Below are 26375 nucleotides of genomic sequence, written 5' to 3'. Positions count from 1 at the left end.
AAAGAGTTAAAGAAAAAAGTCATGGATATTCAGAAGTTATACAGCCGAAACACTTTGTCCTTAAGGAGTCATTGCATATGTCTCAGAGGCCTCTGTTACAGTGGGTGTATATCACATAGTAAAAAACTCTGGCTTGGCTAGGTTTTTCTTGTAGTTTTTAATAATTGGTTTGTCTGTGTGATCCTCTTATATATATATATATATATATATATATATATATATATATATATATATATATAGATATATACACATGCACACACACACACACACACACACACACACACAAACACACACATGCATACACGCACATTTTTTCAAGGTGGAGTGGGAGTGCATGGTTGCTTGCCCCCATACAATCAACAATGTTTCACTTTTTTGCATATTTATTTTGACTTGATGAAATGCAATACATTTTTTGATAACTTCATAGTCAAATGATTGATAGTTCAACTACGACATAAACGCACATCCATATAAACTTCCTTTGATTCTCTAGCAAATTTTTCTTTCATTTGCTTCTAAACTCTTAAAAAAAAAACAGCAATTGTAACCTTTACGTTCTATTCATTGTGATAACTTATAATCTTTTCTTCTAGACCACAGTACTATCTTTTGGTGTCAGTAATTTAAAACAGGGTGAGCATTTTATGGATTCCATCAACAGAAGAAAAAAGCTATCAGTCACATATAACCAACAATCGGCCTAAAATGCAGAGATGTAAATTGTTAACAGAGCAGAATATGTATATTGGCCATGATAAAGATTTCAGTATTAGTGTTGTTAGTACCCCTGTTACTGAACCATTGACGCCAGACCAACTGGTTAAAGAAGTTACCTGTATATTTTAGAATGAGAAAGAAGCAAGCACTGTATTTAAATGATAAAGCAGAGATTTAAGCGTTCCTATTATCTGACAGTTTGGAATTCCATATTCGAGCACTTAGCTGATAACTAAGTATGCAGAATTTAAGGTAGTACAGCATTTCTACATGTTCACCCTATATATATATATATATATATATATATATATATATATATTAAATTCTTTCTTTCCCCATTTCGTCATACCTTTACTGTATGATGGCTCAAGATAAGTATTATGTCTTTCCTTTTCTTGCTCTAGCAGTTTCAACTATTGCAATTACTTTGTGTTCAGCTACAATATTCACCTTCTTGCTTTAGAGTGTGCATTAAGGTTTACTTTTAGGGGATATATTACTTGTATGCAGCACTATTGTACATATTGTATATAGTTGGTTGTTATATGTTCTCTTCTGTATTACTGCTCATTGTTAAACTGCAATTATTTGTGATATTAATATTTTGGAAAATCAATACAATTTCTATTTGAAAAAAAAATAAAGCAGATATTTGCAGAACTGTACCAATTTTATGTATTGCTTGATGCATTGCTAGTTTCAACCTAACCTCTGATAATGAAAATACTTTTTTCCCCTTAAAAGTAAGAAACCCACAGTTGCTCTAAGGGTAAGTGACTCGGACTCTTAAAGGCACATAATGCATCATAGCTCTCAACCTTCCATCTTTGAAATGAGGAACACCAGCTCTCATAACGTGGAACAGTCTTTCAACTTTTCTCGGTTAGGGGGTCGCCATAGCGGAACACCGGTCTGCTCATGATTAGCAGTGGATTTTACGGTGCCGAGTTGACAGCCCGACACCCAACCTTCAACGAAGGCACGCCCATTCACGCTCGCACCTACCTACATGTCTTTAATGTCACTCAACCGCAGGGAGAGCATGTAGACTCCACACAGAAGGCGTTCCAGCTGAGAATCGAACTGGAGAACCTCTTGCTGTGAGGCAACAATGCTAACTGCTGCACCACCGCAGCTAGAGCCCTCATAATGTGGAACAAATGGGCAAAATGTGGAACACGTATTAACAGCATACTAACAACTTCAACTAGGAAGGTCGTAGAATGTTTAAAATAAGCTGGTTTTACTTATAGAAAAAGTATTTTACTGAATATGATTTTTTTCTATTTACCATAGATATGTTTAAAAAAGTGTGACAGTTCCTTTCAATGTGGAGCTTTGAGGAACATGAACTTGAATTATGAGGTACGTTCCTAATAATGAGGTACACTTGCTGTGCTATGGCTCTCACTGAAAAGGGAGTTTGGACACATGGGAAGGTCATCATTACCAGTCTGGTTAACAAATAACTAAAATGACGGTTGTAGTAGGGTTACCACCTGTCCCTCTTTGGGTAGTTTTGTTCTGAGAAAAAAATCTAAAAAATGGCAAATGTCCTGAGATTTTAAGGCAACAAATATTTACTAAGTTTTCTTTAATAGTTGCATACAACGGTTATTTTGTATCTGAAACACCTAAATATTATATGAAATAGCATAAGCAACTCATATGCTACAAGAATAAGCTTTTATTTGGACAAAAACAGTGAAGTTCTGTCCTTTGCACTCCCCGTGTGTATGTCTGTCCTGCAAAATTGCACGTTTCTACAAAAAATGTCCCACTTTGGTCATTTGAAAAGGTGGCAACCCTAAGTAGCTGAAACAAAGACCAGGTCACTTGTTTTTATGTAATGGTGAGAGTCAGGTACGGACATTCAAAACCACATTTATTTTTAGTAACAAAATCTCGAAGTAGGTAAAGCAGGTGGTTTTAAACGCCCACCTACAGCCTTATAAACACGACACGAGGTCTGTTTTCTATGTCATATGCGGGGAAAAAACGCCTACCTCCGTTAGCAGCCATACATTCTAACTACTGCTGAGATCGCGTGGTCTAATAAAGCCACACTGATTGGTTTTAAAGTGTAGACTCCTCCTACCAACCCATCAACCCATACCTAATACTTGCAGTTTAAAGTATGTTGTGTACCCGGTGTATTGTGCTAAGTTGGTGTCTGGTGAAGTGTCGGTTAAGTGGTGTAAGATGCAGAGGGTTGTTTTGGTAACGGGAGCCAATAGGTAAGCTCCTCTGTTTTGTTTTACATAAAATAGTGCAGTAAGTAAACATTTTTTATAGCAGTCAACAATATGTTTTTCTTGCCTATAATATTTTTAAGTTGCTGTGTTTATAGATGAGTGTGCGGGTCCTTGTTAATTCAGATTTGTTGCAGCTTGGTGTACAAGCAGTTTTCGGAAGCTTCGAATCGAACCTGTAATCTGAGGTCATTGAAAGCGTGGACGCCGTCAGCCACATTTACTGTATCTGCAAAAATTGCATTATTTGTAAATTCTTCATAAAAGACTATCTCAGTTGCAGCCACAGTTGTGACTGAATTATTCATGGCATTATCTGTAATGCTTTGTGCCTTAAATTTTCAGCACATGAAATGTTATAGCATAGAGAAGGGTGGATAGTATTAAACAGGGACGGCTGGTGTTTTGCAGGCCCCCCCCCCACATGCATACATACACACACATACATACATACATACATGCATACAAACATAATCTGCATACCTCTCTAGGATTTATTCTGTTTATGGGGAATATATTTAATTTAATCAAGTGTGTGTGTGTGTGTGTGTGTGTGTATATATATATATATATATATATATATATATATATATATATATTAGTCTAATATATAAAGGTCTTCCATTCTAACAAATAAGAAAGTGTTCCTCTTTCTGCTATGAATTTTATGTGCCATTGCTATGATTTTAATGTTTTTATATATCTGTTAATTCCTGAGGAAGTAGTGTATCCTACAAACACAGCAGTGATTAGATGTGTCTGATAAGTTGTCAGCTCTGACAGTACTACTATATCAAATATGGGATGTCGCAGCAGAAAGAGATGGTGTTCTCTCGTGGTTGTGTACTGAGATCATACTTTAGGATGAACGTTGACATTTAATCCAATTTTTGGTTGTTTATGAGTCTGCCCCCAAAGTTTACATTGTGCGTGTTTACAACATAAATTCATAGGTATTCCAAAGCTATTTAATATTATGAGCGTTTACGCCTTGCCAGCACCTTCCCTCAGGCTGTAACTTCTTTCTCCAGGAGGACCATACCAGTCAATCCCAGAGTAAGTTTGTGGAAACCCATCATCATGTAGGTTACGTTTAAAGTTAAGATAGTGAGTCACACTGCTTCACATGCAGAAACGCTCATTTTAGAGGTTAGGGAGGTGCTGGGTTTTAAACCTAAGTAGTGACCACAGTCACTAAGCACTAGTAGTGATTAAAGTCGGAGACTGTAGAGATATAGTGGTTTCTCAGTGTTGTGCAAGTGTTATTGCTGCACAGGTGTAAACGACTTGTTCAGTTGCATAAAAGTGTTGCATGTGTTTAACTGCATGTACATTTTGTTAACAAATTACATTACCAGATGGGTAGCCAACTGGCTCACTGACCACTCACCATTGGCGTAGCATAGGGTTCTGTGCTGCACCTCTTGCTGTTCTGAATTTATTTCTCTGAAGCCCAGGAAAACAGGGGCAGCCTGTGGCTGACCATGTTTGTTGACGACTGCAAATTGGGAACCGCCGTTTAGTCCCCTAACGATGTTAAACTCCAAGCAGGGTTAATGCAGACAAATGATTGGTGCCAAATCCACAAATTAAAGCTAAATGCAAAAAATGCATTATTATTCCCTTTGGGAAAACTAACATCCCTGCTAACTACATTATAGACAGCACCACCCTAAGTGTAGACCCAGTGGTACATAATCTGCTATCAATCTGAATACACAGTCTGAACTTTGACCATCATGTGTCCACAGTAGTAAGGAAATCCTTCTGTGTGGCACATTTTGTAAGTAAAGACATCACATCTAGATGTAAGGATGTTATAATTCCATTATACTCGTCCCTCATCAGACGAGTAATTGAATACAGTGCTCCCTTTTGCATATACCTTGCCAGACCCCTGCAACAATTGGAGAGACCACAGAGGTTTCTCACCAAGAAATTACAGGGTACACAAAACAAGTCTTGCATGGAAAAACTTAAAACCCTGTCACTGTTTTCTGTCTCCAACAGATTGCTAAGGGGTGACCTGTGTCTGGCTTACAGGGCAGTCTCTGACCTGGCTATGCTGGAAATGCAATACATTCATAAATCAAACTGTACGAGGGTCACTCACTCAAGGGATATTATCCTAGCCTCTGACATGAGCAGGTCATGCTGGAGAAACTCCCAATTCATGTGAATCAGAGCCCTTCCCAGACCCTATTCAAACACAAACTCTGTGGTGGCATCCATGTCCCTTGTGGACAGAGGAAGTTGGTATTAACTACCGTAGACCTTACCTCTGTGAACTTCACTCACCTAACCACTGAATGTTGAGCCAACTCAGGCTAAATATGGGTAGGCTTGTAAGGGCTCTAGAGATGATAACCTAGCAACCTTCTGTGAACCTGCCACACATATCTGAGTTTATTACAGCTCCAAAATCTTACTAAAAATTAGGGGGAAGCCACTCTGTGCCCCATCCATTATATATTGTTATTGCTTTGGAGAAAGAGTAGTGAGCAAGTCTTGTACTCATGTCCAAGGTGTTACAGCCTCAGAGAGATGGGAGGGGGGGGCTTAGCCTTCAAATAGTTTTGTTTTACTGTTTTCTGAATGCATTGTGTGCATGTGGTTTCTAGCTAAGTGTAAGTAGTGCTTCTTTGAAGGGTTTGTTTCATATGATGCAGTAATATTTGTCTTGGAGCTGTAATAAAACCAGACGTGTTGCTAGTGTGCGTATGTAAATGCAAACATGTTATTGTACTTGCAAATGTTTTTCAGTAATGTAAAAGACTATATAAAACTTTTTTATGTATATAAAACATGCAGCTGGATTTTTCTGTGAAAAATAACATGCAAAAATTGTACAGCAGGTACAGAAAAAGTAAAAAGACTGTCTAAAAGAAGATAGTAGAAGATATGTAAGTCTTATGGTACAGTTAAACTCCAGATTGTAAACTCTGATCTTTTTTTTGTGGGGAGGGCAGATAATTAAAGAACATCAGTGTTTTGTTTTCTGCGTGGGGTATCGTAGCCAAAAGTAAAAACATTCTTATAAGTAATTAAGCTGAACAGGAAGGAGTTGGTTGTGGAGGGCGGTACCTCGTGGAATTTTCCAATAAAGGACATTGGTTGTAGGGTAAGTCTGATAAACTAAAAAGGTCAGAGTGTGGGACTAGTAAGCAGGAACCTCATCTGATGCAAGAGAGAGGGAAATTTGTGTGGGAAGATTTGTGCTACAATTCGATATCTCTCAGGACTGACCTTTTCTGAGACATAACTGAATGGTCTTTTGGCTTGACCATCTTGTGAAAATGTATCCTTTCCCTGAAGACTTGGCTCATAAAAACATTTTTGGGAATAGTTCTTTGTGTTGACTTGATAAAACTGCAACACTGAGTTTCTGTTCTTTTTGACAGTTATTTTTAGACTGTAGAAGAAAAGAGACCACTGTTTTTTTCCCTAGCCAGAGTTGGCTAGGGAATATTGTTCTGGGTAAGGTTGTTTTCTGTTCCTTTGTAAAGTTGCTTATGTATCTGTATATTTAACTTTTACACTTAAATAACTTGTTAATTATAAGAAAGATTCTGTTTATGTGGGACCATGGCATCCACATCTGAAAATAGATGATTTAGCCCCAGGATAGCAGTGAATAAATGTACTGCATGCACAATATGTTAACAAAAATTGAAAATGTGGGGGAAGCCACTCTGTACCCCATTTTTGGAGTAAGAACAAAAGAGAGTCTTGTACTCATGTCCAAGGTGCTGCAACCTCATAGAGAATAATACGGTGGGAAGGTAATGGCTTTCAAATGGTCTTCTTGGTTTAACTGTTTTGTGAGCACATTTAAAAGGTATGCAGCTCTGTAGCTATTTGGTATGCTGCCTGTTTCTGTCTTAATGGTGCAATTAGCCCGTGACAGCAATGCATGTGTTTTACATGCTGTTAAAGACTAACTTTACTTACCTAGTTGTTTACAATGACATATTTCTACACTTGATTTTTGTTTGCTGTCTGTGGTATGAATCATGAGACCATACTTCTGGTGGGTGTCGCATAGTAGGGGCAGTGGTATGGACTTAAAAAACATGTATTGTTGGTCTGTCATCACAGCAGGATATAATGTAGAATAATTGCTGAAAACAAAGGTACATGGCAGTGTGAGTGCTCTATCTTTAAACCTTTTTCTAAGTTAGTTTTACCACCATACTCTTGAAGTCCATGATTTGGGGTTTAATCTGTCATTCTCTTGAGTTCTTTCTCTGATTTTTGAGTGAAGATGTTGAGAAGTATGCCATTATTTTTTAACACATCTCTCTGGTTGGCATCTATCCTAGGGTGAGTTTGGAATGCTTCTATTTGATTTCATGTATACTTGTAAGTAATGTGAGGTATTGACAGTTATTCTACAAATGACAATACATAGTCTCTAAATGAAGAAAAGGAATATCAAAACTTTATAATAGCATTAACCAAAAATACTTGAGTGAATATTACAATAACAGTAAAACAGGCTATCGGGTAAGGTGGTCTAATTTAAATAAAAAAAATAAAAAAAAAACGTTACCAAAAGTCTTGAGCAGTACACTTGATCATCCTTACTAACTAGCTTGGTACCTAGACACTTTGTGTATGTAGTAATAAAAAGAAACAGGAATGTCCTGGTTAGGGATTTCCAATACCAGAAAATGGTTGCATAGGGCATATTGGTAACTTGCAAGATTTCTATATGAATAACTTGAGGGATGGAAGTAGTAGTGTTAAATGGGCAGACTGCTGCACCCAGCGAAGTTTGAAGGAGCCTGGTAGCCTAGTCATTGGCCTCTCATGCCCTGGTCCATATACATTTTGCTTATATGCAGAATGTGCTGGGTTGTTTTTGCATGCCTGGCAGAGGGTTTCCTATAGGATTAGGCTGCCAACCTGTCTTGAAAAGAAGTGAAGCTCATGACAAAGTAAACATATGATGGCATTTTTTAAGAAAACATTTAAATTTTTTATATATAATATATATATTTCACTTGATCAATGTAGTAAATACATAGTGGATGTGCCTGGCTTTTTCATAACTTTATACCTGTGGCATATTTGATGCTGCATCACACACAGCATTTTGTATAGAAACATATGACCATGTTCTGTATCTTTCACACAAAGTAAATTTCAAAGTAAGGTCTCTGTCTTAATTTTTATGCTTCTAGTGTATGTGTATGTGATTGCAGTTAGTGTGGACAGAGTAAATCGGTGAAATTTCAAGCTTATGTGTTGTCAAAGATGTGAAAGAGAAGAAAAGAAATAGACACAGCTGCTGAGTTAAACGGCATGATTGTGTGACTGTAGGTGGTGGTTGCATTATTTTATATTGAATAACCAATAAATTTAGGCCTTTATAGAGATACTTTGGCATAACAATGGGAGTGTCAGTAATTCTGTTGGGAATCATATTAAACTGAGTATTTTTTGTGCAGCAACAGTTTATTTAAAGACACTCTAGTTTCTTTGCAACATGTTTTGAATTGAGAGTCATGCACATGAATGAATTATACTCACGAATACAATAATTTTTGGTGTAACAGGAAAAAAATTAAGTGATTTATGTATAAGCTATTTAAAGCTATAAAAGTGAGTTCTTATAACATTATACCACTTGTAAAAGTAATAATTTTTAACAGTATGCTACTTGGATTTGTGTGCTGTATGTGCTAGTAGCCACACAAAACTGGAAGTGTTGTGCTGGCTTTGAAAGCTGGTAATACAGTTTGGAAAAGCTTTACATATTCTTTGTGTAAGGGGCGCAGCTGGTTCCCAAATACATTTTTAGTGAGTAATGTAAACAGCAACTGGAAGTTAACCAGTTTTTGTTCTGCTGTTATTTGTCATCAAATGTGAGTTGGTTCAGCACTTCTGTAGCACCAGAGGTGATGCTAACAACATAGAGTGCGCTTAATTGTTTAGCATCCCCTAACCCCTACGGTCAGGACTTTTGGTATTGTAGTGCTGAACCAGGGTGTCTTTTAACTGCTATTTGAGTGTAATAATAATTCAATGCAATACAAGAAAGGCTTGACTTGTATAGTATAAGGAGTCAAGCAAGTGTGCTGCAATGCCATGATGGTGAAAACAGATGCAAACTGTCACCCATTATGAGAAACATGAGTTGCTCTAATGTGTCTTTGAGGACATAAAAAACAAAGCCGAGAGCACAGCAAAAACACCAATAACCACATGTTTTATAGCACAATATACACCTTCTTATAGCACTTTGATAATGTGTGGGATTTTTATCTCATGTTGGTGTGTTCCTTTAAAACATTGTACATTTTCAAAAGAACGGTTGGTCACTAAATATTGACACTGAGTTTCATACTTAATAGTCTTCAGAAAAAGTACGCTGGTGCAAAGCCTGTTATTCTATCAGTTTTATAAGGCTAATATCTGTCCATGATTGGGGTCATTTGCTCATCCTATATTTTTAGCTTTTTTCTTTGATTCTTTAAGATGTTGAAAAGTGTGTGTGTGTGTGTGTGTGTGTGTGTGTGTGTGTGTGTGTGTGTGTGTGTGTGTGTTGCGGGGGGGGGGTGAACACTGATTCTGACAGCAGTTAGTGAAGAAGATGCGTTCCTGTACATTTTTTTTTTTTTTTTTTTTTGTGTGTGTATGTATTCCATGTGATTGCAGTCACAGTGTGGCATACAGGGAGTCGTACGACTGCCTGTAATTGATAGTTATGTGTGTGTTTCATATGCTGGAATGTATTGGGACATAGATGTTCTCAACTGACCTTACTTTTGCAGATAACTTACATTTTAGTCTGTTCCTTGCAATTTTTTTTTTTCTGATGAATGACTCCTGCAATTGCTAAATGAATACATAGATATGAGTTTCAGACATACCTTTCCGAAAAAAGTATGCTGAAACAAAGCCTGTTTTTCTAGTAACTTTCCAAGTAGACAGAAATCCTTTATTTACTTATTTATTGTTTGCTCCTTGTTTGTTGAACTAAGATGGTTGAGATGCATAGGTGAGTGGGGGGGGGGGTGTAGTGAGTTGTGTACTGTATTTTGACAGCAGGGAGCTGAGAAGATATATTTCTATATTGCAGTTATTTGTGCATGCATTCATAGGTAGGTACTAGGCTATCTGCCCGAGGGCATTTATAAGCCTAGTCAGAGTGCGTCAGCTTTCGCCGTCCCATTGATTAACTGATCCTCTGTCAAGCAGAGCCAATGAAGTGATCCCAGGGGTGTATTTTCTGTTACCCGTCCACTTGTCAAGGTTTCTCTTTAAGAGTGTTAGTGAGGGGCTCTGCCTGATGAAATTTGGAATTTTGTTCTAAAGCATGGGGAGTCTCAGTGGATAGACAGGAGTCTATCCCTCCAGAATGTTCTATTTATTGTTGTGGCGAGGTTTAGCTCACTAGAGTGCATGGTTCGCAGTGACTTGGATTTCTTTAGGTGGAGCATGTCCATCAATTCTGAGTTGGACATGGCTTTTTAAGCCAGGTAGAGATCACCTCTGAGTAAGCGATCTGCCACTGAGTACAGCCGGAGTTTTTTCAGTCGGGCTGCATAGGACATATGTTTGAGGCCAGTAATCCTCTTGGTGAGGTACTTTTGTGGTCTTTCCAGCTATTGGAAGTGTCTTGTGAGGTATATCCCAAATGGGGCATTGTACTCTATGATGGGTCTAATGAGTGACGAGTAGAGGGGCATTGTAACCTCTTTATTTATTTCTAGATGCGAACCCTTTAGTAATTAGATAGGCCACATAGAAGCTACTTTGGCAATATGATTGTCAAAGAAGAGATTGCTATCTACCTGGGTCCCCAGATCTCTTATGACCTCTTCTGTATTGAGGGGGCTGCCACCTATGTGGTAATTCGTGGGTGTTTTGTTTTTCCCAAATGGGATGACTATGCATTTTTTGGCATTTAGCTTGAGGCCATGAGTTTGACACCAGGTGTCCGTCTCAGTAAGGCCCTTTTGGAGGATGTCTGTGTCAGCCGGAGAGTAAATTATGGCTTCCAGTTTGCAGTCATCGGCGGACTTGGTTAGCCATAGTCCTCCTGTGTTTGCCTGTACTTCTGAGAAGTATATGTCAAACAGTAGGGGTCCCAGGACCGAGCCTTGCGGGACACCACTTGTGACTGGTTTAGAGTCAGACCTGGAGCCCGCTATTCTTACCGTGTGAGTTCTATCTGTAAGCCAGTTGGCAACCCATCTCGTGACATAGGGGTTTATGTTCAGGCTGGTGAGTTTTTCTGTAATACCTGATTGGGGAATGGTGTCGAAAGCCTTGGCAAGGTCAAGGTAGGCTGTGTAAACCACCTTTCCCTCGTCTAAACCACCTTTCCCTCGTCTATGGCCTTGGTGACTGTCTTGAAGAAGTCAGCCCTGTTTAGTAGGCATGATCTGCCCTTAACAAAGCCAAACTGGGTCAGGTCAAGTGTTTGGAGGTTCCCAATGTCTTTGTTAATGAGTTCCATGATGATGCGCTCCATAGCCTTGCAGACCAGGCTAGTCAGGCTTATGGGGCAATTAGTTACCAGGGACAGTTATGGCCCCTCTTTTTGTGGAGAGGAATAACCGTTGCTGTGTGCCATTCTATGGGCACGTAGCCTGTGGAGAGGCTGAGGTTGAACAGCATGGTTATGTGGGGGGTTAGTTCGTTTTGTAGTTCGTGCAAGACGCAGCCTGGGACACCATCTGGTCCCATTGATGCTGTGTTTTTGGCTTTTGAAAGGGCTGTTTTCACCTGTGTATCTGTGATTTTTGGGACACTGCACTTTTCCGATATTGTTGTGGGTCCTTTTGGAAGTGAGAGGGGTGTGAAGTTTGCACTGAATCTATCTGCCAGGATGTTGGCAATATCAGGAGGTTCAGTATATTTTGTGCTATTTTGCACTAGTTCAGTGCATATCTGCAAGTTGCCACTTAGATTCTTAACATAGCTAAAGAAGGCTTTGTGGTTATCTTTTGAATCCTTGGCTATTTTTCTTTCAAAGTTAGCCTTGCATGATTTTATGAGGGACCTTAGTTTCTTTCTGATACTGATCAGGGATGTCTTTCCTTTTTGGGATTTGCTTTTTTCTGAACTAGTTTCCTCCTTCTATTGTATAGCCTGTTTATTGCAGGGGTCCACCAAACTGAATTCCTTCTCTTAGAGGAGTGAGTCTTGGTTTTGCTAGGGATGGCACGATCCATGCATCCTTGTAGGTGCTCAGAGTGCATTTGTAAAGGTTTCTGCATCTTGGGCAGCGTTATCCTTTTAGCGTGGGGGCTGTGAAACTTACCACCTCTGTCTTAAGGTGAAGTCTGCTTTAGAAAAGTTTTTTACTGTGGTTTCCTTAGTTGCAGGTGGTGGTAGGGTGTGGACATCCAGAGTGATTAGCTTATGATCTGATCTAACCAGTGACAGGTTGACCTCCGGTGTGGAACACCTGTCGCCCATGTTGGTGATGACCAGGTCCAATATGTTTTCACCTGTGGTAGGGGAGTTTACCAGCTCATTTATTTATTTAATTACTGTCAAAGTTCCATGGTGTACAGCACAGTCATACTCCCCAGGATTCATGAAGCTCGGCGCAAAGACGGTTTTAGCCTTGCACCGAGCGTCCTCATTACAGATGGTGTAGCAGCGCCATATGAATATTGAGGGCGCGCTGCCGCACCTTTGAAATGTGTGCGAATGCAGGGGGCATGTTTAAGTGATCTACGGAGGCGGAAACATGCCCCCACAGTTGCACAACGTACTATGCTTACTATTGGAGCCCACCTTTAATAGTAAGCAATCAATTCAGTGTCCGTGGATACTGAAATGTATGCTAAGCATACAAGAGTGTCCACGAACACTGAAATAAAATCAAAGTAGTAAACACGCAAGCACGTAGCGGAATGTTGAGCCCCATCTTTAGAACTTTCACAATTAGATACCCAGTGTCCCTATTTTACATTCGTATTGCTTCAATATCGAAAGTGTAATTGAAGCGCAGCGTGTTTGTGCATCGCTGCCACCTGCTTAGCATAGCTTACACATCAAAATCATCCAAATAGAGAAAAACATGCGGAATCAACGTTGCGTCAATAGTGTAGTGGTTAGAGCATCCTCCTAATGAACAGGCATGCACGGTTCGAGCCCAACTATAGCACATATCATTTTCCATGTGGAATGTCGTTTTGCTGTATAACCTACATAATACCATGTAAATGTGAACTGGAGTACCGCATGATATGTTTAACTAATGTCATTCAATCAAAGTGGTAGTGTCATAATGAATAAGGCACTAGTAAGCAGGTGTATGCACAAATAAGCAGTAGTAAACGTATATAAGTACCAGTAAGCAAGTCTGAGTGCGCTTGCGCGGGTGTAAGCATTGCCCAGCATAGGCAATGTATATAATTATGTAGATGTGTGTGTGTGTGTGTGTGTTTATATCTCTCTATAGGGATCTAGGATGTTTGCTCGACCTGAGCAAACGTCCGAATCCATAAAACCCGAACACACTTTAACGAAAGCGCTTTCGTTAAAGCTTGTGACAAAAAAAAAAAACAGAACATTTACATTTTAGCAGGGGGGCTTCACCCCCCTGCACCCCCCATTTAGGGGCTCTGCCCCCCACACCCCCTACTTTAATATTCTCCCTCCGAGACCGCACTACAATGGAGAAAAGGGAAATCTCCCTTAGCCGCACCATAGTACAGTCTCGGCAACAGTCATACTTACGTGAAAGTGCTTCTTCGGTGAAAGGCACTTTTGCGTAAATATGCCCAGCCGTTTGGATTTTGGTCATTTTCTCAGTCGAGCAAACATCCTAGATCCATTTATATATATATATATATATATATATATATATATATATATATATATGAAGAATGAACATTGTGACAGTAAAGCATACAAAAAGAATGAGAAGGGAATCGACAGCAACTCAAGTATTATTTAGTGCTGTCAGTGTATAACATACCAAGCTGAGCAGCGGTGAGCAGAGCACTGCTACTCACACCACAGGCAGGATACTACCAGTGGGAGTAACATTGCTGATCTGCTAAGTCTACTTTACAAACAATCAGAGGGTAGTCCCTGGTGGGACTACCCAAAAATTACTAGGATGGTTGGACCTCCAACCATTTACACAACCAAGGACAGGTATGTTCAAGGACTAAATGGTGGGAGAGCCTGATAATACATGGGTTGGGACAACATACGTGTAGGGCCCCTAATGCTGGGGAGAGGGCAATTTGTGGTGGTGTGTCATGGCTGTGATAGCAACCGGAAAATGGATGGTTTGCGTGTATGTTGAACTCGGGTGGGGTGGAGGAACTATGGGTATAAAATTATGGATCCAGGCGTGTCAGGGTTGGATGGCCTGGTTCTAATTGGACCACCTCGAGGAGGTCAGCGAGTTTGTTATAAGTATATATGCATACACTCATGCATACATCTATATGTAAAAGTACATTCCCTGTAACACATTTGTTCCTTTTGCAGACGTAAATAACATGAGTGCCCCTACAAACCTCTATAGTAGATATAGGTTGTGCATAAGAGGGAAGGGACGAAACTGCTAAAATGCAGAAGTGTGTACAATGTCCGAAGTCAGTGTTCTCAAGAAATCAAATGTGAGGACTTTCTCACACATGGAATCATTCCTGTGATGCTACGGCAAGTCCAATCACTAAACCGGTCCTATTTGTAAAATAATTTCGCCGAACTCGTACATTAACTCTCATGTGTAACGTGCGTTACCACATAGTCATACCTATTAATTTATTGTAGTGTCATGTTAACGGGAGTAATGAAGTATAGAGTCTAATCTTGATATAAAGATGTGTGTCCCAGGTGGGACAACCCAAAAATTGCGAATCGTGTCCTATTGGTCACTCATTTCACCAATGTTTGTCGATTAAAAGTTTGGGATGTCTGAGGATATGTGGAGTGAGTCAACACATGGGATGGGTCTACAGGAGTAGGGAGTGGCCAATGGGTAGTGATGTGGCTACACCGTGTATCCAACTGAAAAATGTATGACTGCTGTTCGTGTAGTGTTGGAGTAGGTGTTTGGGGAACAAGGAGTCATGGGTATATATGCAAATGAAGCAGCACAGCAATAGTGTAGTGGTTAGAGCATCTGCCTAACGAACAGACATTCCCACTTCAGCACATACCATTTTCCATTGGTACTCTGGATATGAACATATTTCAACATCTGTCTGCTGTATAACCTGCATAATAATTTAAAAGTGAACTGGAGCCAAGTGTTAGTTTCATAATGAATAAGGCAGTAGTAAACGTGTTTAAGTGTGTTTGTGCGGGGGTATGCATTGCCCTACAGACACCTATATAATTTTTTTATTTATATGTATGTATGTGTGTGTATATATATATATATATATATATATATATATATATATATATATATATATATATATATATATATTATGTATGTGTACGTAGATGTACACAAATTTACAGCTATGATAGGAAACCGCACACAAGAATGACATATATGTTCACAGGCTATGCAAATGCAAGTGAGGGGCTAAGCAAGAAACATGTAAAATGTAGCATGACCCCCCCCCCCAGCCGGACAGAGAAAACATACACACAAACCCGAAAACAATGTAAATAGTCCACTGCTCCCCAGACCACAGGCAGGATACAATCGGGGGGGGGGGACAGAGTGCACCCGTGAAATCTAATCTTGGAACAGACAGGAGCGTCCCTTGCGGGATGCCCCAAAAATTGACACATAACCAAAGGAAGCTGATAGGACTACCATTCTGGCTGGGGTGTGTACATAAATACAAGGGTGGGAAAACCTGATAACCCATGGGTAGAGACAACGTACAACATGGGTCCTGTGAAATGGAAAGTGGACAGCGTGTAGTGGCGTGTTCAGATCCGACCTGCACCCAGAGTAAGGATGGGTGCAGTAGAGGTGTGGGTGGGGGAACTATGGGTAGCTAGTTATGGGTCTAGGTGTGCAGGTGTTGGCTGATTTGGGCATGTACAGACAGTGCCAGGGATGTGAGCAAGTGTGTTCATTGGGCAGAGGCGTCGCTCAATGAGCAGCCACACCCGCCATGAGTCGCACTGCAGCAAAGTCTAATCTACATGGCAGAGAATGGAATAACCAGATGTAGATTTATATATGTAGAGGAATGTGTGTGCATCACGTGAAAGAAAACAAAAGCTGGATAAACGCCTGGTATACATCTTGTTAAATAAAATCAAGAATTCAATACACAGGAGGTTCAGGTTCAAAAGTTTACTAGTGTACACCAGGAGGGAAAAAACATACAAGTACAGAATTTTGTCTAACATGAAACAGGAAGCACACAATTCTATATAGTCTTTGCATTCAAGCTGTGCCCACCTTTCTGACGTGGTATGTCACAGGGCATCTACATCACTTTAGCTTACAGTCCTCTATTCAGAAAAACTGCTGATGCTGTATATTTTAAAAAAGTTTTCCTCTGGTAACAATACGGCCTTGCTATCCACCTGGTCAGACATAATGTCTTTCTGCAAAGTTACTTCTTCAAGGTTTCACATCCGTTCGAATACAATGGCAGATTCAATCTTCTAATACACATCTTTGTTCATAGTTACACTTTCCCACCAGCTGCATGCTATCTTAGTAACGCATATACAAGGCCAAATCATCCCAGCAGGAAAGAGCAAAAGATTTCATTATTTCACATATTTAATTTCCTGACCCAGCAGATAATCACTTGTGAAAAGCATAAACATTAAAACTTGCTAAGCTGGCAACTGCCAAGGTCGGAGGTCAGTTTGCTTCAAGCCACACTGCAGTTTTAAAACTACTTACATTTACACATGAATTAATCCTTTCTGTAATATGATTAATAGAATAAAATGCATTATATACTACTTTGTTTTTAAACTAGTATTTCACATATATTCAAATACATATTTTTCTAACATTTTCCCTCCTATTAATACTTTTTATTCTATTTTGAAGTATGTATAATGTTATTTCATCTCCTAACCTTTTCCACTAAGGATTTTCAGCTAGGTGAGTTATTCAATCTGTACTTCAGAAAAAATGTCATCTGAGATCAATTTTTCAATCTCAATATCTTGGTACAAGGTTTCAGTAATAGATGCATCAATAAAATCTTTGATTAGTCTTTTCATGCAGGGAATTCCACAACAAACACATGCTCCTATTAGGAGTATACCCACACAAATAGCAATCAGAATATTCATTAGGATGGAACCCCACCCCCCAAATAGATTCTGGAAAAAGTTTGTCCGTGGGTTTGGGCCTGGTTCAGTCATGGCTGATACTTGCTGAATTACCTCTAGGTGGTTGTTAATTTCATGCCTATTGTCTGGTATGTACGCACAGCATTCTTCTTTGATAAGCGCGACGCATTCACCTCTCGCCGCTAGGGTGAAGTCAAGAGCCATTCGATTTTGTAGCACAACAGTTCTCATTGCATTCAGTTAATCAGTCACCAGTTCTAGGGCAGAAAAAGTTGCATTACTCATTACTTCGAGAAGTTTCGACAACTTCCTCAGCCCCCAGATCGATTTGACTGCTCCATATGCTGGGAATATTCCTGCCCTAGATATAACACTTTCACTTAAGTCCATATGTGTCAATTTACTTTTGTCTTTCACGGTATTATGGTCTTTCCAGCCAGCTTCGATCCTTCCAACTGGATTTACAGGTTTTTCAACTGGACCTTCGGGTTTTCGGGCTGCTTCTCTCACGTTTCGTATCTTACCCAAAGGTAATTCTGCAGTATGTCTTATTGCCGGAACCAGATAACCCAAAAAACATCTGCCGGACCAATTCTCAGGTAACCATTTATATGCCTTTTTCCCACAAATAAAATAACAGTTTTCTACTTTAGTACTAATACGCATTAACCCTGCATGAAACATTTTCTGATCTATAACTGACAACTGTTTAAACAAAACAGGATTCTTGCGAATGTCATTCATGGTTGTTTTCAGTGAGTTCAAATATGAGTCATAATTAGTATTGCAAAGAATATTGCCATTACTATTCTTAATATAACACCGATAAGATATGGTTATATTACAATTGTTCCAGCCCACCTGGAGAGTATCATTTTTGTAAAAACATACAATTCCTTTTTGTGTGACAGGTAAAAATAAAGCTATTTTGTCCTGTGATCTCACAGTTCCCGTATCAAAGAGTAAATTCTCCCAAGTCTCATTTATCCCCAAAGGGACAGCGGACATTATCAGTCCTCCATATGCTGTTGGTATAGCTGTACATACCCAGCAATTTGAAATATTCATAGTCTCTGCATATACACGCTTCATGGCTAGGTATGTGTTAAAATTTGGATGCCAGTCTATAGACGTTTCGTCACACCTTCCCACTTTCACTTGTGTGGTTGTGTGAAGAAAAAAAACACAACGAGGAAAATTGTCACAATTATAGTCAATAAATGTATGCTCAGCAAAATGATTATGCAACATCTCTGGGGTTGATTAAAATTTCTATTCGCTTTTTTTTTTGGCCATCTTGCCCTTGTTGTATATCAGTCACAAAGTTTTTATCAAGTTGAAAGTTCTTTACCGGTTTGCAGTGTGTCAAATGAACCCAGGACGTCCTCTCAGCCACTCTGACTGCAGTAGGCATTGCCAACAGTACCTGGTACGGCCCTTCCCACTTTGGACTCGCCCAATTCTTCCTCTTCGTCACTTTTAGCCGCACCCACGTTCCGGGATCCAAAACTGCTTCCACCGGTCTGGTCTGTTCCTTATCTGAAAAAGAGTTAACAAATAAATCTGTTTTGCAGTTTAACAGTTTCCTCATATAACTAGCTAATGAACTGTCAGCCTCTTGCTTTGCAGGCATGAGAGCTTTCCACTGAGGCACATAATATGCTCTCCCAAAAATAATTTCAAAGGGAGTCAAACCCTGAACATTTGGAACTGTTCTCATACTCAGCAGTGCTAAAGGCAGACAGTGTATCCAGTTCTTTTGGATTTCCTCAACTAACTTCCTAAGTTTATTCTTGAGGGTACCATTGTACCTTTCCACCAGTCCTGCTGACTGGGTGGTAGGCACAATGGTTCTTCAAGGAGATACCAAAAAATCTCCCAAGTTGTTGAATTGTCTGGTTCACAAAATGTGTGCCGTTGTCACTATAAATCCTTTCCGGAATGCCAAATCTAGGGATTACTTCTTTTATCAGGGTTTTCGCCACTGTTGCTGCATCCGGATTTTTGGTTGGAAAAGCTTCTACCCATTTGGAAAACATATCTACAATAACTAAACAGTATTTCTTCCCTTCACACTTACTCAATTCTATGAAATCCATACAAATAGTATGGAACGGATATGGTGGTATAGGAAAACTTTCTTGCTTGGTTTTAAATGCCCCTTGTGCATGGTGCTTGTTAAAAGTATGTCAAGCTGCACAAAATTTTTTTGTGTAATTTGTGATTCCGTATGTTTGGAATATTTGGTTTACTAACTGTACCATCCCTCCTGTTGACATGGCACTGCCCATGGCTCAACAAAGCTGCATGTCTAAATAAATTAGATGGCAATATCGGTTTTCTCTCTCTTTGGAAATGTACAGTCCATTTTCAAGAATTGCACCTCGTTTTTCCCATTTTTGCTTTTCTGCTTTTGTAGTAAGCGTCTGCATTGTTTTTAACATGTTTAAATCTAAAATCTCAGAGGGTTGTAATTCCTCATTCAAAAGTAAAGTTTCTGAGGCTGCTTGCTTTGCAGCTGCATCAGCTCGTGCATTGCCTTCCGAAATCTTATCCTGTTGTTTTGTATGAGCTACACATTTACAAATAGCTACTTTGGTAGGTAACTGAATAGATTCTAATAATTCCAAAATAAATTGCGCATGATTAATAGGTTTCCCACTAGATGTTATCATTCCTCTATTTTTCCATTGTTGCGCAAATACATGTACTGTAGAAAAAGCATACTGACTATCGGTATATATGTTTACACATTTGTCTTTTGCTAAAGTACATGCCCGTGTCAAGGCTATCAATTCTGCTGCTTGTGCAGATAAGTTATGTGGTAAGGATTGGGCTTCTAAAAATTTCAGTATCTGTAACTACTGCATACCCTACTAGATTCTTTCCTGTAGGGCCCCTTCTGCATGAGCCGTCCGCATAATATGTCACCTCGGCATCATCCAAGGGCATATCTGTAAGATCTTGTCTAGGCAAGGCTAATTGTTCAATTTCCTGCAGGCAGCTGTGCGGTGTGCCATCCGCAGGAGTTGGAAGTAATGTTGATGGATTTAATGTCGTACATCGTTCAATTGTCATATGAGGTTGGTTCAGCAATATAGTCATACATGAAAGATGTCTAGCAGGAGAGAGAGATATGCTACTTTTTCTTGCAGTAAAATTATTGCGACTGCATGAGGCACTCTCAATGTGAGCGGGTGGAATAACACCACTGAGGCCGAAGCCTGTACTGCCATTGAAGCTGCATCTACTGCTTGTACACAGTGAGGCAAAGATTGCGCCACTGGGTCTAACTGCGATGAATAGTAGGCTATGGGGCGTTGCTTATCACCATGTTGTTGCGTCAGCACTGACGTCATATATCCTTGCTTGCAATCTATGGTCTGAAAGAACCGTTTGTGATAATTTGGGAGTCCTAAAACTAATGAAGAAGCTATCAACTGCTTCAACCTGCAGAAAGCCGTTTCTGCTTCAGGTGTCCATTGTAAAATATCTTGTGCTGCCATTGGTGTCTTATATATTAAGTCAGTTAGTGGAGCAGATTCCAAAGCATAATTTGGTATCCAACTCCGACAGAAATTAGTTGTACCCAAGAAAGACATCATTTCCTTCTTGGTTGCTAGTTTGGGTGCTTGCAAAATTGCTGTTTTTCTTTCCTCGTCTAATATTCTACCCTCATTGGATATTACATATCCTAGGTATCTAACTTGCTTTTTCCAAAGTTGTAACTTATTTTTGTTTACTTTGTGTCCTTGTTCCGCTAAAAATTTCAATAACGCTACAGTATCCTCCCTGCATTGTTGCTGGGTGGGGGCTGCTGGCAGGATGTCATCTACGTAAAGTAGAATTTGACTACCTCCCGGTGGGGTAAACCCTGCCAGGTTGCTAGCCATTTCTTGTGCAAATATTGTTGGACTTTCACAATATCCCTGTGGTAGTCTAGTATAAGTATACCTTTTACCCTGAAATGTAAATGCAAACCAGTATTGACTATCAGGATGTATAGGTATTGAAAAGAAAGCATTACTGATATCTACCACAGAGAAATACAAGTCATTTAACAAAGTGTGTGGGTCAGGCACTGTGGGTGCTCTGGGTATCACTTCATTATTTACAGCTTGTAAATCTTGAACCATCCGCCATTCCCCGTTTGCTTTCTTAAAAGGAAATAGGGGTGTGTTACATGGTGAATCAGGAGATTCTACCAAGACTCCTTCTTTGAGTAATGCCGCTATTATAGGCTTGATTCCTATTTCTGCATCTTTTCTCAAAGGGTATTGTCTTTTCTGTGGTCTAAATGCTGATTTTGGTGTAATTACAACTGGTCCTGCTGTTCGAATAAGTCCCACATCTGACTTGCCTGTTGACCAAAGAGTCATTGGAATTTCACATAAGGCTTTTTCTTCTTCTAATAAAAATGCTAATCGGCTGCCCTTGCTAGATTGCAAGTGAACAGCTGGATGTGTCTGTGTCGACCAATTCAGTTTTTGTCTCTGTATCCCTTGTTCTGACTGTTCTAAATCAGTCTGTTTCTCCCATCTTGTCACCTTTTCTCCTAAGTCTGCCCATTTTACATTTTTGTTTTTTGTCAAGCTGACATGTGGTAATCGATTTGATCTATATAATGCAAGGAATTCTTGAGGTAATGAACAGCTAACTACACTGTTCCCCTCAGTATCCCAGTACAAAGTACGCAATACTAATCTAGTTGCATGATTTCTGAACAATTCTTGCTCATACTCTCTATCAGGTCCTGGTGTAGTACTAGTTGCACGATTTCTGAACAATTCTTGCTCATACTCTCTATCAGGTCCTGGTGTAGTACAATAGTATAGAGTGCAGTGTAACAAATGCTGTCGATCCGTGTCGAGGGAGGGGTCTTTACTGATGGCTACGTTCATCAGTTCCTCGGTAACTGCCCCTGGACCAGTCGTGACTAGGTCCTGGCTGTACCAGTAAAAAGTTTCACCCTCCGATCGCACTACAAAAGTATCCATTTTTCTCTGTGCCTCCATACCTTGTACAGTTGGAACTACTGCTATGCCAAATATCTGCATAAGGTCCCTGCCCAATAGGTTCACTGGACACTTTGCAGAAACAACAATTTTACTTCTTTGGGTCATACCTGAAACCAGGTCAGTTATTGCTATATCGTGGGAAAGTGGTTTCCTGTATAGCTGTCCGTTTGCAGCTTTCACTAGTATATAATCAGGTGATTCAGAATGTTCTGGTAACTTGGAGGGGTGTATCAGGGTCCACGATGCTCCTGAGTCGCACAGGAATTTGACTTCCCTTCCCTCCACCAGAAGTGTAACTTCCGGTTTCGTATCTGCTAAGTAGAGCTCTAAGCTCAACAATGCTAGATCCAAGATTTCACTTTCTTCATCCTCCACCAGAAGTGTAACTTCCGGTTTCGTATCTGCTAAGTAGAGCTCTAAGCTCAACAATGCTAGATCCAAGATTTCACTTTCTTCATCCTCCATATCTACTTGCACTTCCTCTATTTCTTCTATCACATTTACATTTGTTTTCTATTTATTAATTTCTCCTGATGATTTCTGACTTTCGCATGATGTGTCTTCATTATCATATAGTCAGTCCTCATCTCCCTTATCTTCTGTAATTACCTTTTTGTTTTGCTTACAATCCCTTGCTAAATGTCCCTTTTTCCCACACTTAACATTCACCTTTCTTTTTCCTCTCTCCAAAATCTTCTGATCGTTTGTCAGACTGTTTATTTCCCCGGGCATTCTTCTTGCCCTTTTTACCGGATTGTAACACAAATACTTCAGCTCTGTCTTCAGCAGTGAAGACTTGCGCCTTCTTTTTCTTTTTACTATTAAAATGTCTTTCAGCATGTCTAGCGTATTCAAGTAAGGCTTGTAGCCTTCCTGTTCGATGGTCTATCATATGCTTCGTAATTAAGCTACTAATAGGTGCAATGCATCCTTTCAAAAATGCATTTTTTAATTGTTGTTCATACGGGGAATCATTTGTTTGGTTTTCAGGAACCGTCATGCCACTATGATTATTAAAACATTCCAATAATCTAGCATAGTACCCATCTATTGTCTCATTTTCCTGTTGTATGCATTGATTAATGCAAGTCCAGTCAGCTCTAGGTTTCCATTTCTCAGAGATTCGGTCTGTAAGACCTTTCACTCTTGTCTAATTCTGCGTCACTATGTGGGAGTGGTTTGAGCTCTGTATTACGAGGATTCCAGGTGCCACAAATCATGTGCCAATCTGGACCTATAATTTGTCTCCCTACTTTCTCTACTTCTTCCCCATTCAAGTGATAACTCAATCTCATACCTTGTAGGTCTTCTAAAAATTTCATAAATTAACTTTCGGATGGGGGATTCCCTCAGTAGCTTTCCGGATATCCACTGGTGTCCATGGTCTATATACCAAGAGTGTTGGGTCCTGCCCTTCCTGTCCTGCCTGAGGATTTGGGACCTCTATAAGTGGGCATATTTCTTCCTCGCTCTCATCCTGTAGGTTTCTCTCTATTTGATATGATTCTGCGTCCCTACATATTTTACGTGCTCGGGACCTAGTTTCAATAGGATCTCTAATAAATGGTTGTGGTCTTGCTGAGACTTCAGGATAACCCGGAGGCGGACCAGCCTGTCCACTCGCTTCATATCCTGAAAAGGGTAAAGGAGGGGGCAAGGGAGGAGGAGGAGCTGTTGCTATTACTAGGTTATTATCTTCTTTGTCTAAGAATAATGTTTTTGAATTTTTAATCTTCTGTTCTCTATGATTTGCTTCCTCAATCCACCTGTGTGCCTGAGGAATGCCTAATTGGCGTGGCTTTTTTGCCTGACCTCTCGCATCGGATTTAAGTTGCTTAAGGAGTTTAACTAGTAAAGTTTTATCTAGTTTACCATCAAATTCATATCTGTTAACCCATTTCGTATAATACCTAACGTTATCAGAATGTTGTGATTGCATGTATTTTGCGTCTTCGGTTAGGGGCGGATCTCGCGATGTTTTAGTGCACTGATTTCCCATGGTAGAAGAAAATGTTACGTAACCCTTTTTATCACATGATATCAAGTTTTCAGTTTTTTCACAGTTTATCTAGAATAACTGCCTACCTTATTCTGTTACCCTGATCTATGACCAAATATACAGTACTTCCTTTTGTCCCTGATCTGCATAACAAATCTTGACAACAATATTTACTGTAACCTAGTCCCTGATCTAAAACAGAAAAAAGGCAAAATCTTCCTACCTGAGCCTCCGGTATTGAGTCGTCCAGGATCTGCTCTTCGGCCACAGATCAGAAAGTGGCCAGCCTCTTTAAACGACAATTCAGTCGGAGGTCTTTTCACCCAAGAAGAACCGTTTCGGTAACTTCTCCTGCGCAGTATTCGACCACCGGTAGACTCTGATCTGCAGCTGTCCGAGGGATTTCCGGTCCGAAGGACCAAACTGTTAAATAAAGTTAAGAATTCAATACACAGGAGGTTCAGGTTCAAAAGTTTACTAGTGTACACCAGGAGGCAAAAACCGTACAAGTACAGAATTTTGTCTAACATGAAACAGGAAGCACACAATTCTATATAGTCTTTGCATTCAAGCTGTGCCCACCTTTCTGACGTGGTATGTCACAGGGCATCTACATCACTTTAGCTTACAGTCCTCTATTCAGAAAAACTGCTGATGCTGTATATTTTAAAAAAAGTTTTCCTCTGGTAACAATACGGCCTTGCTATCCACCTGGTCAGACATAATGTCTTTCTGTAAAGTTACTTCTTCAAGGTTTCACATCAGTTCGAATACAATGGCAGATTCAATCTTCTAATACACATCGTTGTTCATTGTTACACTTTCCAACCAGCTGCATGCTATCTTAGTAACACATATACAAGGCCAAATCATCCCAGCAGGAAAGAGCAGAATATTTCATTATTTCACATATTTAATTTCCTGATCCAGCAGATAATCACTTGTGAAAAGCATAAACATTAAAACGTGCTAAGCTGGCAACTGCCAGGGTCGGAGTTCAGTTTGCTTCAAGCCACACTGCAGTTTTAAAACTACTTACATTTACACATTAATTAATCCTTTCTGTAATATGATTAATAGAATAAAATGCATTATATACTACCTTGTTTTTAAACTAGTATTTCACATATATTCAAATACATATTTTTCTAACACACCTCAAGTGAAAAAAATGAAAAGACCAATGGTTAGACCACAGCTGAAGATAAAAATGGAATAATCCACGTCAGGAAATAAATCACTTGCAGCTTCACAGTAGTGCCCTTTATAAAACCAAAAGTTGTAACTGAGATGTAGTAGTCAAGGTAGGAAACGGTTCACTTGCAGTTTCACACCACTTTATTAAACAAGAGTAAGCGCTTTCGCGATCTAAGTCAGCTGATTGCTTCTTCAGACTCATAAAAACAGTTAAAACTTTGGTATTTAAAATATGGTTCAACCAATAAAAACACATATAGAACTATGACATAGACTAATTTAAATTGCATACATCAGTACATTAATTTGCCTTATATTCTGCATAAGATGAAATAAAATATACATATAACAGACACATTTTATGTAATAATCCATATTACTTAATGTTTTAGTGGTCTGGATTTTAAAAAAGGTTTCAAGGAAACAGCATTGTTCAATCCAGGAGACCTATCTGCCTTAAGTAATAAAATCCATCTTTGTTCTGCTTCCTCTACCTTATTCCTTATATCACCTCCCCTCTTACTTTTATTTATTATTTCTAAAACCATGAAATTAAAAATATGTTTCCTATCATCTTCTTCCACATGTTTTGCTAAACCACTTGTGTCTTTTTTTATTTCTTATATCTCTAAGGTGTTCAAGGATACGTTCCTTTAGACACCTATTGGTTTTGCCTATATAAAAGGCATGACAGACAGTGCAGAAGCTGAAATAAACCAAAGTTTGTGTTCTGCAGTCAGCATAAAAATCTATATCAATTATAAATCCTAGTGTAGGATGTTTAGATGTAGATTTATTATATAAATAGTCACATGCTGTACAATCTCTGCAAGTCCCCAGCCTATCGGATAGGATCATTCTTTCATTGTTTCTGGATTTATAACAGAGTTGCCCTTTTAAGGACCTCTTAAGCTGGGTCTATCTTCTAACAATTCTCTCAAGTCATGATCCGACAATAAAACATTCCAATTC

General features: G+C 39.4%; 1 protein-coding gene across 2 annotated transcripts in view; it reads left to right on the top strand.

Annotated features, from left to right (window-relative positions):
- Positions 1-2807: 2807 nt before the first annotated feature.
- HSD17B7 (hydroxysteroid 17-beta dehydrogenase 7) overlaps positions 2808-26375 on the top strand; it is a 306654-nt gene continuing 283086 nt past the window's right edge. Inside the window, exon 1 of one of the 2 annotated variants that reach the window (XM_044085404.1) lies at positions 2808-2957. In XM_044085404.1, coding sequence (XP_043941339.1) covers positions 2923-2957 — 35 coding nt within the window. In that variant the 5' untranslated portion in view covers positions 2808-2922. The remainder of the gene's footprint in view (positions 2958-26375) is intronic. The other variant, XM_044085405.1, reaches the window with a different exon arrangement.

The sequence above is a fragment of the Protopterus annectens genome, chromosome 10.part0 (assembly GCF_019279795.1).
Source record: "Protopterus annectens isolate FY-2018-M chromosome 10.part0, PAN1.0, whole genome shotgun sequence".
Classification (NCBI taxonomy): Eukaryota; Metazoa; Chordata; order Ceratodontiformes; family Protopteridae; genus Protopterus; species Protopterus annectens.
This window is presented reverse-complemented; position numbering and strand designations above follow the sequence as displayed.